Source organism: Lactuca sativa, chromosome 9, assembly GCF_002870075.4.
Source record: "Lactuca sativa cultivar Salinas chromosome 9, Lsat_Salinas_v11, whole genome shotgun sequence".
Taxonomy (NCBI): Eukaryota; Viridiplantae; Streptophyta; class Magnoliopsida; order Asterales; family Asteraceae; genus Lactuca; species Lactuca sativa.
The window spans coordinates 81,890,396-81,903,002 of NC_056631.2; the positions used below are offsets into that span (position 1 = coordinate 81,890,396).

Sequence of the window (12,607 nt, forward strand, 5' to 3'; positions counted from 1 at the left end):
CTTACTCTCACACACTTACAAGCACTAGAGGCCATCCCAACACCCTCGATTTCCGCACCCGAGCCCCCGACGAAGGTTCTATACTACGGAGATCCCCGAGAAGCTCGAAGACGCAGCTTTCCGCGGTTGATGTTCTGCTCGACTCTAGTCCTGTTCTCTTCAAACCGAACAAGTGAGTTCATACCCCTACTTTTCAAGTCTTTTCATGTTTTTTTTTTTGGGGGGGGGGGGGGGGGGGGAATACAAGTGTAATACAAGAAAACATATCGTTTTATAAACTTAAATGCAACAACTATCCTTACGTATAAAGTTTAGTATATCACCAAGTTATCTTCACCAAATGGAACATGTTTTCTGAAAAACTATAATGGTTATAGTTTGTGAGTTATTCATACATTCTTACGTATACATTTTGAAAAACGAAATACTTTCATCTAAAGTGAAATAAAGACTTTCTTATCATAAATCTATTTGTACTAGGTAATGTGAGATATTCAAACTTCAACGTACTCTTATGTATGCATTTCAAGTCCTGTATTATAAGCCATAATCTCTTAGAGGGAGAGCATGATACTTGTGTATAGATCTATACGGGATTGAAAACCCTGCACCTAAACTGTTAGCTACAGTTAGACCGGAAGGTCTGGGGTGACAATTGTCATAACATTACAACACCTGAAGAATGTTGTTACAGGCAGTCTGTGTCAATAGTATGGTTATAAGACTCACACGAAAGTATAAAAACAAGCTTGGTTTACAAGATTCATACATGCATTCAGTATTTACATTATTTTGAGTACAAACTTATCTTTATCATTCAATTACAAAACATACTAACGCCCTCCGACTTTGGGAACTTTTCAAACTATATATGGAAAATATTGGATTTTTTGAAAACCACGTTCATCGATTTTCTTCCATAAAGACATTCTTTTCAATACAAAACACTTATGAACTCACCAACTTTATTGTTGACACTTTTTCGAAACCACTTGTATTTCTCAGGGAATCAGTAATACAGGTAACTACCAGCTTTTGAAGAAGGAATGCTAAGGGCGTTTATTATGAAACATTTTACATCATCATATTGTAATATTCTTTTGAAATCATGTATAACGCAACAATGTACGTTTTTATTATATATATGATGGTTGTGTTACTTTCTTTACAATATTCAATTGTTATGGTACTACGTGAAGTCATCCATCCCCGAATGTTTCCGCCATTCTGGTTTGGGGGTGTGACAGATTGGTATCAGAGCATTGTTTATAGTGAACTAAGTATATCAAACCACATAAAATATACAAACTATAAATGCAAAGGGGATCAAAAACCCTCTTACAAAACGTTTTCATAAACAATATATTTTCTTTTAAAAATATACATTTTTACTCGCATGTATCGGTCTCGTATCATAACAATTTTTTCTAAAAAGTATTAAGGCAAGTTGCGACACTACGATTGGGCCTCGAGGTATGTAATCAAATCGAGAATAAATATAGCTTGATCAACTATATTTATCCTGGATTTGACCAACGTACGTCAAGGAATGGTCGTAGTGGACAACAAGTCAAAAACTCACCAAATAAAATTTTTAGACTCGCCAATTTGAAATACTATAGGAGAATTGTTATAAAATAATAGGACAATGAAAAACCTGCACACCATAAGATGTAGTTAAGCTTAGGATGCCGTTAAATAGAAATTTCTTTTCTTATAAAATTCTCATACCTCTATCCTAGTACAGACAAATGGCCGGATTCCATTTACCGGGAGATCCCTACTACCCAAACCAAGGCAACGACGGATGGATAGAAGAAGACCCGGAGGAAATCGAAGAGGAAGTCGAAGAAGAATTCGAAGTTGAAGTCGGAGAGGAATTCGAAGTTGACGAGGAGGTCGAGGAGGAAGAAGAAGCTACTGATGGAACAGACTCCGAGCCGGAAGTAATCAACCCTTCCGCTTCTCGTCCTCCCGAAATCAGAATAGGTTACCAAGGTCCCATTCCCATTTGGGGAAGCCATCTCTACCATTGGAGCCGTCAACTAGGTGTACGCCCTCCCTTTGGCATGTGTCGGGAGTTTTACAATGTCAGTGGGGGAGGCTCAGCTGATCGAGCACTTCCCGTTATTGTGGGCACAATAGCCACCCAGAACTACCAGTCGGACATGCAAGCGGCCAGAATTCGTGAGATCAATGCTGCTACACAGGGTAACGCCGCAAACATTCGTCGTCTGGACAGACTACACGAAGGTACCCAACTCCACATAGGGACGCTTCAAAGCCAAATTGAGACAGCACTTGCCGAAAAAAGAGAGATGAAAGAACAACAGGCAGTTCTCGAGAGGCGCTTAATGGGAGTTAAGCAAACGGATGTTGAGTCTAGCTCCAAACGCACAACACGCCGCAAGTAGAACTTGCCCAACTCCAATAATTTTGATATAGAATAGGACCTCGGATAAAGTTTTTCTTATTTCCTTTGAACTTGTAATCAGGGACCTATAGATAGGTCAAATTTTCCTAAACATGAAGCATAATGTAACGCACCGTATGTGTGACACATATATGAATATGAAGTACTTCTTTACATACCTCTCGAAACTTATGGGATCATCTAAATTGTTATATCTACTTTGAACCAAAGTCAAAACAAGTTACAAGATACAACTAACCCTCTAGTACACGATTGTCAAATCATTAGAAACTTATAGTGTTCATTATTATTTCTCTACCAGAACATGCCTCCTCGTAGATCAGCACGCAAAAACTCAGCTCCAACACCACCTCCACCACCCCCTCCAACTATGGATGCAGCTATGTTTCAAACTGTTGTAACAGCCGCTGTAACCGCAGCGATAGCTCAAATGAGTAACAACGGGTCAGAAGGAGGAATAAACAGCTTTACAAATGGCCAAGGACAAGGCCGTTCTGGAGTATGTACTTACAAAGACTTCACCAACGGAAAACCTATTCCCTTTTATGGGACTGGGGGAGTGATGGCCCTATCCCAATGGATAGAGAAAACGGAAGCTGTATTCGAAATTTGCGCTTGCCCTGAAGAAAGCAAAGTAAAATTTGCCGCTTTTACTTTCTCCGAACGAGCCCTAACGTGGTGGAACGGCCACGTCAAGGCACTAACCCTAGTGGTGGCGAACTCCATGGGTTGGGAAAACCTGAAACGAATGCTCCTACGAGAGTACTGCCCAAGAGGCGAGATTCAGAAGCTCGAACAGGAACTGTGGGGGCTTACGATGGTAGGCTCGGACATCGCAGTCTATACCAACAGATTCAGTGACTTGATAATACTTTGCCCAGGAATGTTGATCCTGGAAAGCCAAAAGGTGGAAAGGTACATCTGGGGACTATCACCCTAACTTCGAGGGTGTGTGTTAGCCTCTAAACCCATGACATTCGACAGCGCCAAGGAACTGGCGCAATCTCTCGTTGATCATGGTGTCTGTCAAGGCGTCACGGCTATCGTCGCTGAACCAACCAAAGGGAACAACAACAACGATAACAATGCCAACAACAACAAGAAGAAGAAATTATGGAACAAGAGGAAGGGGAAAACTTCGCAAGAACCTTCAAAGAAACAAATGGTGGCGGTTCATGCTGCTACTGCTCCCACTACAACTCCTGCTACCCCTGCGCCAACAAAACAATATGCTGGGAACCTGCCAAAGTGCAGCAAATGCAACTACCATCACCACGGTAATTTCTGCGAAATGCACTGTAAAAACTGTGACAGGAAAGGGCACACTGCCCGTTTCTGTAAGGCATCGGCGCGACCAATCACTCAAGTTCCTGGTACTGGGATAAGCCAGACATGTTATGGGTGTGGAGAAACTGGGCACTTCAAGAGAGATTGCCCTAAGGCAAAGAATGTTGGCGGTGTAGGGAAGTGCTGGCGATAGGTCAAAATGAAGTAATAGCTGACCCCACGGTGGTTACGGGTACGTTTCTCCTCGACAACATTTATGCATGCATACTCTTTGACTGCGGTGCGGATAGATGTTTTGTGAGTCATAAATTCAAACACCTACTTAATCAAAAACCCCAACCACTCAATAAAATATTCACTGTAGAAATGGCAAACGGTAAAACGGAAAGCTCAAGCGATATGTACGTTTGGTGCACATTAAATTTAAACGAACACTTATTTCAAATCAACCTTATTCCCATTTCGATAAGATGTTTTGATGTCATCATTGGTATGGACTGGTTAAGTCTTCACCATGCTGATATACTTTGTCACGAAAGGGCCGTTCGCCTCAATTTGCCAAATAGCGAAACTCTTGTCATTTATGGTGACAAACCTAGTACAAATTTACAAATCATCTCCTGTGTTAAAGCACGAAAATACCTTCGCAAGGAATATCATGCCTTTCTAGCTCCAGTAGTAGACCAGAAACAAGAACCGAAGAACATTAAAGACATTCCGGAAGTCTGCAACTTCCCAGACATCTTCCCAGAAGATCTCCCAAGAATCCCACCAGAACGTCAAGTTGAGTTCAGAATCGACTTAATCCCCAGAGCTACTCTAGTAGCAAAGTCGCCCTACCGACTAGCCCCAGCCGAGATGCAGGAACTGTCCAGTCAATTAAACGAGCTGCTGAGCAAGGGCTTCATCAAACTGAGCTTCTCACCATGGGGAGCACCGGTCCTATTCGTGAAAAAGAAGGACGGATCTTTTCGCATGTGCATCGATTACCGGGAGCTGAACAAACTCAGGATCAAGAACCGATATCCCCTACCGTGCATAGACGATCTGTTCGACCAACTACAGGGAGCAAGCTACTTCTCAAAGATTGATCTAAGATCTGGTTATCACCAACTACGAGTGCTGGAAGGAGACATCCCCAAAACAGCATTCCAAACACGCTATGGTCACTACGAGTTTGTAGTGATGCCCTTTGGATTGACAAATGCACCAGCAGTGTTCATGGACTTGATGAACCGGGTATGTCGTCCCTTCCTGGATAAATTCGTGATCGTGTTCATAGATGATATACTCATCTATTCAAGAAGCAAGGAAGAACACAACCAACACCTATGCCAAGTCTTGGAAACATTGAGAGCAGAAAAACTATACGCAAAATTTTCAAAGTGTGAATTTTGGATTCGGGAAGTAGATTTCCTAGGTCACGTAGTAAGCGAAGAAGGGATACACGTGGATCCTTCTAAGATCAAAGCAATAGAGAATTGGACGACTCCGAGAACCCCAACAGAAATCCGACATTTTTTGGGACTTGTCGGGTATTACCGAAGGTTCATACAAAACTTTTCGAAGATTGCTAAGCCACTTACCACCTTAACTCAGAAGAGTGTGACCTTTGATTGGGGAGAAAAACAAGACGTTGTGTGTTGTGCACAAAAGTACCCACTAATTTTAATATTTATAACCTAACAAACTTAGACTATCTATGCACTTATACGCAGTGTACCTAGTCAGATTACAGTATAGCTTAGGTAAGTCGGGTGTCGATCACAGGAAACGGTGGATTAATTTAATATATTTGGTTATAGGTTATATGTCACACGAAAAGAATAAAGAAATAAATATCAAACTAACAATTAATTAACAACTCTTTATAAACTAACAGGAAAGCACATCTCTTCAGGTACTTTGGTTTAGATAAATTACACCTTAAAACATAGACAATTGCATACACAAATTCATTTATTCAATGTTCACCGATTCCTAAAATGATCAGATTCGCGTTCACTATAACTAATCCTTTAGCAAACAAGTCAATTCAAACAGTGATCAGTTGATTAAACTAACATGCTTCCTAGTGTTCAGTTCGTATCAAGCAAGATTTGTAAATATAGTTAATCAATGTAGACATTTAATTAACCTCTTGTTGATGGTCATCAAACAAGGCTCACACATTAACTTACTTATTCTCAAATTAATTCTAGTTTTACATTCGTTATTTCTAGTCTTATAATCTCGATGGTCATCAAAAATCATAAGAGACAAGCAAATCAAGCAGATGTTCAAGCAACTCAATTCACTTAACAATTAACAGAAAATAATCATCATTAACACATGAGGATCTTTAAACAAGCTTGGCAAGATAAATTAAACACAAATAAACTATTTAATATAGCAATTAGTCTAATAATCAAAGCTTCATTCAATCATAAACACAAAGTAAAAGGTTTTTACACCTAAATCAGAAACTAAATACAGAAAAGTACCACAATGCAATGCTAAACATGGTCACGTCAGCAAACCATATGATAACCGACATGTATCCGCTCTCCAACCCTTCCGATCTCTGCTCCCGTTAGCTTAACGGCCTTCCGGCCGCCTTCTAGACCCTCAAAACGGCTTAACAGAAGTTAATTGTCGACTAAATTAGGTTAGAAGTCGAATCCCCCTTCCTGGTTAGCTAAAAATCGACATTTATAGTCTTTGTGGCAGACCTAAGTACGCTGAGCGTACTTAGGATTACACAGCGCGTACTCAAGATAATCACTCGATCAAGTCTATCCGGTGCAAAGGTGTACGCGGCGCGTACCATTTCATTACGCGGGGCGTACTCGCTACCTTAGTATTCTTTTCTTTCTTTTAGCTTCTAAGCCCGGCTTCCGCTTCAGTCTTTTCTTTTGCGCTTTATCGACAACAAATAGCTGCAAAACATAATTCAAAGTATTATGAGTACTTTTTAGTTCTAAAATAGAATAAATAAGGCCAAAATATTAAGATAAAGTGCATAAAAATATATATAAAAATACACATATCATCGTGTTTCAAACACTAAAGCGAGCCTTATGTAGTGCGCCCATTCTAACCTTACCAGAAGGAACGGAGGACTTCGTGGTCTATTGTGATGCGTCAAACCAAGGACTTGGGTGTGTTCTGATGCAACGAGGGAAGGTCATCGCCTACGCCTCAAGACAACTAAAGACGCACGAAGTAAAATACACAACGCACAATCTCGAGCTAGGAGCAGTCATTTTCGCTCAAAAGATATGGAGGCACTATCTCTACGACACAAAATGTACAATCTTCACCGATCATAAAACCCTCCAGCATATCCTCAACCAGAAAGAACTCAACATGAGACAAAGACGGTGGGTAGAACTACTAGATGATTACGAATGCAAAATTCGATATCATCCCGGAAAGGCTAACGTGGTGGCCGATGCACTCAGCCGAAAGGAATACTCGGGCCGCAGAGTGAAGTCTTTAACTATGACAATCCATTCACACCTGTCTACGCAAATCAAGAAAGCCCAAATAAAAGCCTAAAAATCTAAAAATGTGACAGGGGAAGCTTTGAGGGGAATGGATAAGAAGCTTGAAGTCAAGAATGATGGAGTTCGTTACTTCATGGATCGGATCTGGACACCGAAGTTTGGCGGATTCAGAGAAGTCGTCATGAACGAAGCCCATAAGACATGATAGTCCGTACATCCCGGCTCCGATAAGATGTATCTCGACCTCAAGAAACTGTACTGGTGGCCGAACATGAAAGCCAAAATTGCTACCTACGTGAGCAAATGTCTGACGTGCGCCAAAGTCAAGGTGGAATACCAAAATCCCTCGGGATTGTTGCAACAACCAGAAATACCTGAATGGAAGTGGGAGCGTATAACCATGGATTTCATAACCAAATTACCCAAGACGACAAGTGGGCTCGACACCATCTGGGTGATCGTCGACAGATTAACTAAATCAGCGCACTTCCTACCAATCAAAGAAACAGATAAATTGGAGAAACTAACTAGAACATACCTCAGAGAGATTGTACGACTGCACGGTGTGCCCATATCCATTATCTCGGACCGAGATAGTAGATTCACCTCAAGGTTCTGGCAATTGCTACAAAAATCTCTAGGAACAAGACTAGACATGAGTACTGCTTATCACCCACAAACTGACGGCCAGAGTGAGAGAACCATACAAACTCTGGAGGATATGTTGAGATCTTGCGTAATCGATTTTGGCAAAGCATGGGACACCCATCTACCCTTGGTCGAGTTCTCGTACAACAATAGCTACCTAACTAGCATCAAGACTGCCCCGTTCGAAGCCCTCTACGACCGTAAATGCAGATCACCTCTGTGTTGGGCTGAAGTGGGGGACACACAACTAGCAAAAGGACAAGCAACAGACAACACACTCACTGGGCCAGAAATCATAAGGGAAACTACAGAGAAGATTGTTCAGATCCGGGAACGACTAAAAGAATCAAGGGACAGACTAAAGAGTTACGCGCATAAAAGACGGAAACCCTTGGAATTCCAGGTTGGAGACCGTGTCCTACTAAAAGTCTCGCCCTGGAAAGGATTAATACGTTTCGGAAAGCGTGGGAAACTGAACCCAAGATACATTGGACCATTCGAGATCCTTGCTAGGATCAGTCCGGTGGCTTACAAACTTCGATTACCTCAAGAACTCCACAACGTACACCCTACCTTTCACATATCAAACCTAAAGAAGTTCTTGTCCGATGAGACCCTTGTCATCTCTCTAGACGAAATTGCAATAAATGAGAATCTCCAATTCGTAGAAGAACCAGTAGTGATCATGGATCGAGAAATTAAAAGGACTAAACAGAGCCGCATACCTATTGTAAAGGTCCGCTGGAACGCCAAGCGAGGACTTGAATACACCTGGGAATGCGAGGATCAGATGAAAAAAAGTACCCGTATCTCTTCCCTAACCCGTAAACTCAGTCTTAGATTAAATTTCGGGACGAAATTCCCCTAACGGGGGAATGATGTGACAACCCTATGTTTTTCCAAAAGCAATGTAACACTCAAAAGTCAAATACAACGAAAACTATTTGGAATCAACGAAATTAACCTCAAAAAATAAAGTGTTCAAATATCTAAATTAGGATGCATCAAATGTTAGATATCGTGCCAAGGTTTCCAAAAACATAAAGAACATCCGAAACCGGGTTATATTGAAGAAACTATAACCAATCAAATATTTACAACACACCCGGTAAAACACTATTTAACGTAAAAAGTGAAATTACAATAAAATGCATTTTAGCCTTAAGTATCTAAACAAAAGTTGTAGAGTTCGTTAAACTATAAACGTACATAAAAAGATCGCCCAAATCGGACCTCGTATGAAGAAGTTACGAATTTTCTAAGTTTCGTAACAGTAGTAGAGGGCTAAAAACTCGAATTGAAAATCGAGCGATATTTAGCTAACGCAACCTAAACGAAAGTTGAAGGTCTCCACCATAGGAGTAAGATGATAAAAAGACAAACAAAAACCGACGTCGGATAAAGAAACTATGAATTTTTAACGGACTTTAGCAGTCCCGACCTATTAAAAACATAGCATTAAAAATAAATTCAAAACTAGCCGACGGAGTCTAAATGAAAGTTGTAGATCATAATCCCAACTACGCGTGGATATAAAGAACGCGAAAAACGAAGCCCGTACGCGAAAGTTATGGAATTTAGAAGAGGGAAGCCAGGATTACGCCCAACGTAATTCAGGAGTACGCCCAGCATACTCTGGTGCAGGGTCGAGTCCCATCGGCTGCAGCTCTACGCCTAGCTAGACTTGAGTCATCAGCCATGACGCAAAGTTACACCCAGCGTAACGTGTACGCCTAGTGTACTCTGGTAGTACGCCCAACGTACTCACATTTTCAGCCCTATAAATAGAAGGCATAAGCTCCGGATTTTAGCACACATTTCCCAAATTCACACTTACTCTCACACACTTACAAGCACCAGAGACCGTCCCGACACCCTCGATTTCCGCACCCGAGCCCCCGACGAAGGTTCTACACTACCGAGATCCCCGAGAAGCTCAAAGACGCAGCTTTCCGCGGTTGAAGTTCTGCTCGACTCTAGTCCCGCTCTCTTTAAACCGAACAAGTGAGTTCATACCCCTACTTTTCAAGTCTTTTCATGTTTTAGGGGGGGGGGGGGGAATACAAGTTTAATACAAGAAAACGTATCCTTTTATAAACTTAAATGCAACAACTATCCTTACGTATAAAGTTTAGTATATCACCACGTTATCTTCACCAAATGGAACATGTTTTCTGGAAAACTATAATGGGTATAGTTTGCGAGTTATTCATACATTCTTGCATATACATTTTGAAAAGCGAAATACTTTCATCTAAAGTGAAATAAAGACTTTCTTATCGTAAATCTATTTATACTAAGTAATGTGAGATATTCAAACTTCAGCGTACTCTTATGTATGCATTTCAAGTCCTGTATTATAAGCCATAATCTCTTAGAGGGAGAGCGTGATACTTGTGTATAGATCTATACGGGATTGAAAACCCCGCACCTAAACTGTTAGCTACAGTTAGACCGGCAGGTCTGGGGTGACAAATGTCATAACACTACACCACCTGAAGAATGTTGCTACAGGCAGTCTGTGTCAATAGTATGGTTATAAGACTCACATGAAAGTATAAAAACAAGCTTGGTTTACGAGATTCATACATGCATTCAGTATTTACATTATTTTGAGTACAAACTTATCTTTATCATTCAATTACAAAACATACTAACGCCCTCCGACTTTGGGAACTTTTCAAACTATATATGGAAAATATTGGATTTTCTGAAAACCACGTTCATCGATTTTCTTCCATAAAGACATTCTTTTCAATACAAAACACTTATGAACTCACCAACTTTATTGTTGACACTTTTTCGAAACCACTTGTATTTCTCAGGGAATCAGTAATACAGGTAACTACCAGCTTTTGAAGAAGGAACGCTAAGGGCGTTTATTATTAAACATTTTACATCATCATATTGTAATATTCTTTTGAAATTATGTATAACGCAACAATGTACGTTTTTATTATATATATTATGGTTGTGTTACTTTCTTTACAATATTCAATTGTTATGGTACTACGTGAAGTCATCCATCCCCGAATGTTTCCGTCATTCTAGTTTGGGGGTGTGACATATATTGACTAATTAGGAATTACTCCTGTCTGATAATCCATGTCAAGTATCTAAAGTGTCCAATCCAATTTGGCACACCAAGTGTTTGATAGAATGTGTAGGGCTGTTATGGGTTTATTTTTCACCAAGATTTGACTAAATGACATGAAAACAGGCTGATAGAAAGACGGTAAAGGCACAAATTAGGGACACAGTAGGGCAAGAAAGGTACAGAGCCATAACGGGTGCATACTACATAGGTGCAGTTGGAGCTCTTCTGTTGTATGACATAACTAAGGGCCAAACCTTTGATAACATTCAAAGATGGTTGCGCGAGTTAAGAGACCACACAGACTCCAACATTATGATAATGATGGCCAGAAACAAGTCTGATCCGAATCAACTCCGACCAGTGGCTGAACAAGATGGCCAATCTCTCACTGAAAAAGAAGGCCTTTCATTTCTTGAAACATCAACACTTGAAGCACATAATGTTGAGAAAGCATTTCAAACTATTTTCACAAATATATATCATATCGTTAGCAAGAAAGCATTAGCAGCTCAAGAAGCATCAGGTTGGAGAAAAGTATATTAAAATAGATTGGAGAAAAGTATATTAAAACCATATTATAAATAGTGTGTTCTCATGTCTTCATGATTAATGTCTTATTTATCGCCACTTTGTTTGCATCTCAGGCTAACTCAAAAATAGAAGAAACTGCATCAGGTGTAGCAACTGGGATGATTTTATCTCTGCGTGAAAGGTAATGCAGTTGTTTTGTAAATTGTAATATTATATTTAAATCATACAGAAGTTAACCCTTGCATATCTTTCTTTGTGTTATGACTTGTGTAGTGTCCAGATCTGTAAAGATAATCTTGCCACATGCAAGTATGTATAATTTTTTTTTTATATAAATATGTTGTAAATATCTTTAACCATCATACAGTAAGATCTAAATACGGTAATGGCAATATATTTTTCCAAAGCACAGCAGCAACAATGATTTTTAACATCTATAGTGCAAATCTATGATGAAAAGTCCATATCAGGGGAGGCTTTGAGCAGGGGCAGATTCGTCAATCCAAGGGGAGAAGAGCTATAGATAGGAATATCCAAATATAGAGCATCCACACACTCTACCACACCCTCAATTCAGCAAAGCGGTAAACAGGTGCGATGATACCACAGATCCTTTGACCGGGGTATTTTGGTCCAGATTTCCATCAACTGCATGGCCATGATTCCTAGCACCAAATTGTTGGTATAACTATATGCATTCTTCTTTTGGTTACTTCAATTGACTAACAATTCAATGTTAACAGTTTAGGGGAACTTGGCTAGACTTTGAGTATCCTTACTAATAACTATATTTTAACTATAATACAAAGGGTTAATGACATAAAATTTTACCCTCCATGTTACTGAATGAAAAAGGTATATTTTTCTAGCCCCATGATATCATGGCTGATTAAGGTAGGAAAAATCCATGTGAACATATATTTAAAAATATATATATATATATATATATATATATATATATAAATAGATGGATTTTTGATGATATGACTACAAGATTCTCTGTTAAAAATGCAGATCATACTCAAGATCCAGTTGTAGATGAACAACTAAACCATGTAAATTAGTGCTTATCATTTTGACCGGAGTCCATGTTGATGTCCTATAGCTTCAAAAAACATAAAA

General features: G+C 39.8%; 1 protein-coding gene across 1 annotated transcript; it reads left to right on the forward strand.

The window, feature by feature from the left end:
* The first annotated feature begins 2,804 nt into the window (after window positions 1-2,804).
* On the forward strand, window positions 2,805-11,804 carry LOC111885392 (ras-related protein Rab2BV). The gene is made up of 4 exons (XM_023881658.1): window positions 2,805-2,933; window positions 11,078-11,488; window positions 11,599-11,666; window positions 11,759-11,804. Exons 1-4 carry the CDS (start codon window positions 2,805-2,807, stop codon window positions 11,802-11,804), a joined length of 654 nt encoding a protein of 217 aa, XP_023737426.1.
* The last annotated feature ends 803 nt before the right edge of the window (window positions 11,805-12,607 follow it).

What these genes read in the sequence shown, in the direction of transcription:
- LOC111885392 (XM_023881658.1), top strand. Translation starts at nt 2,805, where the DNA reads ATGGATGCAGCTATGTTTCAAACTGTTGTAACAGCCGCTGTAACCGCA. An exon ending in AAGGACAAGGCCGTTCTGGA is followed by an intron (nt 2,934 to 11,077) that starts GTATGTACTTAC and finishes ACATGAAAACAG; the next exon opens with GCTGATAGAAAGACGGTAAA. An exon ending in AAGCATCAGGTTGGAGAAAA is followed by an intron (nt 11,489 to 11,598) that starts GTATATTAAAAT and finishes TTTGCATCTCAG; the next exon opens with GCTAACTCAAAAATAGAAGA.